The sequence below is a fragment of the Brassica napus genome, chromosome A8, assembly GCF_020379485.1.
Source record: "Brassica napus cultivar Da-Ae chromosome A8, Da-Ae, whole genome shotgun sequence".
NCBI classification, from domain to species: domain Eukaryota; kingdom Viridiplantae; phylum Streptophyta; class Magnoliopsida; order Brassicales; family Brassicaceae; genus Brassica; species Brassica napus.
The window spans coordinates 126,977-130,000 of NC_063441.1; the positions used below are offsets into that span (position 1 = coordinate 126,977).

Genomic DNA, 3,024 nt, shown 5'->3' on the forward strand with positions numbered 1-3,024 from the left:
TTATCTTTTTAGAATTAATATTATTAATATAAAATTCGTTTTTAATTAAATTATTATATATAAAAATTCATTACGGGTAACAACGATATTAACCGCTCTTAATATTTAATTATATATTATTTTATATCTTAATTTTTATAATAAAAATATTATTTAAAGATAACAACACAATATATAAGTATTATCTTATTTTTTAGAAATATAAAATATTATTTCAAGATAACAACAAAATATATGAGAATTATCTTTTTAGAAATTTAATATTATTAATATAAAATTCGTTTTTAATTAAATTATTATATATAAAAATTCATTAAGGGTAACAACGACATTAACCGCTCTAACTTTTAACGTGAGAGCTCGATTGCAAATGTTTTAGAATATATTTTTATACAAATGTTTTTTCTTCATTAATATTTAATTATATATTATTTTATATCTTAATTTTTATAATAAAAATATTATTTAAAGATAACAAGACAATATATAAGTATTATCTTATTTTTTAGAAATACAAAATATTAGATAACAACAAAATATATGAGAATTATCTTTTTAGAATTAATATTATTAATATAAAATTCGTTTTTAATTAAATTATTATATATAAAAATTCATTACGGGTAACAACGATATTAACCGCTCTTAATATTTAATTATATATTATTTTATATCTTAATTTTTATAATAAAAATATTATTTAAAGATAACAACACAATATATAAGTATTATCTTATTTTTTAGAAATATAAAATATTATTTCAAGATAACAACAAAATATATGAGAATTATCTTTTTAGAAATTTAATATTATTAATATAAAATTCGTTTTTAATTAAATTATTATATATAAAAATTCATTAAGGGTAACAACGACATTAACCGCTCTAACTTTTAACGTGAGAGCTCGATTGCAAAAATTTACTTCGCAAATAATAGTATAGAGATGTAACTTAAATATACATTCAGAAATTTATCTTACTGAAAAATAACATTATTGGGATAATCACAAATTATGCTTGATTTTTTTAAAACCTTGAAAATTCCAATTCTAATTTTTTTTCTCTTAACTCGATAAACAAATAAGGAGATTTATCTTTCACTCTCTTGAATTTATATTTTATAATGTTTTCTTTACCTTTTTCTTACAATTTTTTCCATTGCATCTCCCTTGAATAGTTTGCAGCAACGATATGGCTGCTGACATCCTTCAGAGACACTTGTTTCATTGAAATCATGCCTCAAGACCAAGCACCTAAACGTGGTGAGACTCCATAATATATTTCCTTTCACCTTCACTCATCGCTACTTGATCTGAAGTAGCATCTGGAAAATGCACTCTTACAAATTTGTGGCTTTATATGTTTGGAATGGTGCTGAGTTGTGGTTAAGTTTCTGGTCAGAGGTGCATTATAACTCTTTATACGACATTCAAGGTTTGTCTTGTGTTTACGAAGTGAAACAAAATGGTGGCTTTGTGCTTGAGGATACTGATTATGATCTTCTTTCTGAGTGCAGCGGTTCAAGTTCAGCAGAAGCCAAAGAGAAAACATTGGCTGTTCTAGAAAGCAAGCCTCTCACATGGACAACATCTTCGTATTATTTTCTCAGTATTGTGCATAAGTCAACAGTTTCAGATGCCTTAAATCTACCTTCATACTTGTATACACACGAACTAGCTTGAGCTACAACATTTTGAAGCCTAACAGAATATTACCCAACAAGATATATATATATATATATATATATAATTATTATTTTTAGTCTTGGTACAAATTTCTAGCTCATTTTGAATGCTCGTCAGCAGCCATAGTGCACATTTGAAAATGACACGATTACTTGACCAAGTGGTTTAAGTGCAAATAATTTGTCCTATTTGCAACCATCCATTCTCTGGTGCTTTCTATGTAGATTGCCTCCCAAACAACTGCAACCAATTTCACGCACCAACTGAGAACACATAAGACCTACTGTCAATTAACACAACAGTTTGACTTCATCAAATTGAAAAAAGGCATATTACTTCCTCCTCAAGTTTTATTCATCTTTTAGTTATGTTAGGTAGCTACGACTTGATTGTGGTATGTTTAGATCAAGTGTAACCATAAATCAAGTTCAACAGTTACTAGCTGATTGATTGATAATGGGTTATATATCTGACCAAGTGTGTGTTAAATGTGGGATTAGATACGTGTAAGCGGTCAAAACGCAGCACCACTCTTCAAGTTCCTTAAGGCAAGCAAACTCACTTTTCTAGGTTCCAGAAATAAGTGGAACTTCACCAAATTCTTGGTCAGCAAAGATGGCATAGTGATTGATCGTTACGGCACGATGGTTACACCCCTGTCCATCGAGGTATGCACTCTCTCTTCTCGTATTCAAATCGTCTTTTATCGTATTAATTGTGATGCTGGTTTCATGTTTTGCTTGTAATAAGCAGAAAGACATCAAAAAAGCTCTGGAAGAGGCTTGATACAACAGACGTGATTTTTACCTCAAGACACCTAATAAATTCGCGGTTGATTTGTAATGATAACCGCAGCTTTTATGTTGTAAATCTAAGTTGTTCTTTCTTTAACGGACAAGTTTCTTAGTTCGGTGTATATATTTTCAAAAAGATAAATGAGCCAAAATCCGAACTTAATTGGTCACCCTTATCTACAGATCCAACTTCTGTATGTAGTGAACCTATTTATTTAGTACTAAGCCATTTTAATATTAGCAAAAACTGAATATAAATGGGCCTGACTCAACTATTCTCGCTTTGATTATTTATCTCAAAAAAATTTTCGTTTAGATAAGGGTTCAATTATTTTCGGCTTACATCTACGTATTTAAAGAAAAGAGATTTAGTTAGGATCCGTTTCTATACCCCGTATCCGGATGCATTTTCAGACGCGCTCCTATGAATGGATGAATCCCATTCAACCAACGGCTCTTATTCATCAAATTCAAATTTTCCCTCTACTTTACCTGCACTCGTCTCTCTCGCTCGTTAAAGCAAAATCCACCATCGAAAGAGGT

At 29.1% G+C, this 3,024-nt stretch overlaps 1 protein-coding gene across 1 annotated transcript; it reads left to right on the forward strand.

The window, feature by feature from the left end:
- Nucleotides 1-1,333: 1,333 nt before the first annotated feature.
- LOC125577417 (glutathione peroxidase homolog BsaA-like) lies at nucleotides 1,334-2,473 on the forward strand. Its single transcript, XM_048738925.1, has 3 exons — nucleotides 1,334-1,630; nucleotides 2,188-2,355; nucleotides 2,441-2,473. Exons 1-3 carry the CDS (start codon nucleotides 1,334-1,336, stop codon nucleotides 2,471-2,473), a joined length of 498 nt encoding a protein of 165 aa, XP_048594882.1.
- Nucleotides 2,474-3,024: the final 551 nt, after the last annotated feature.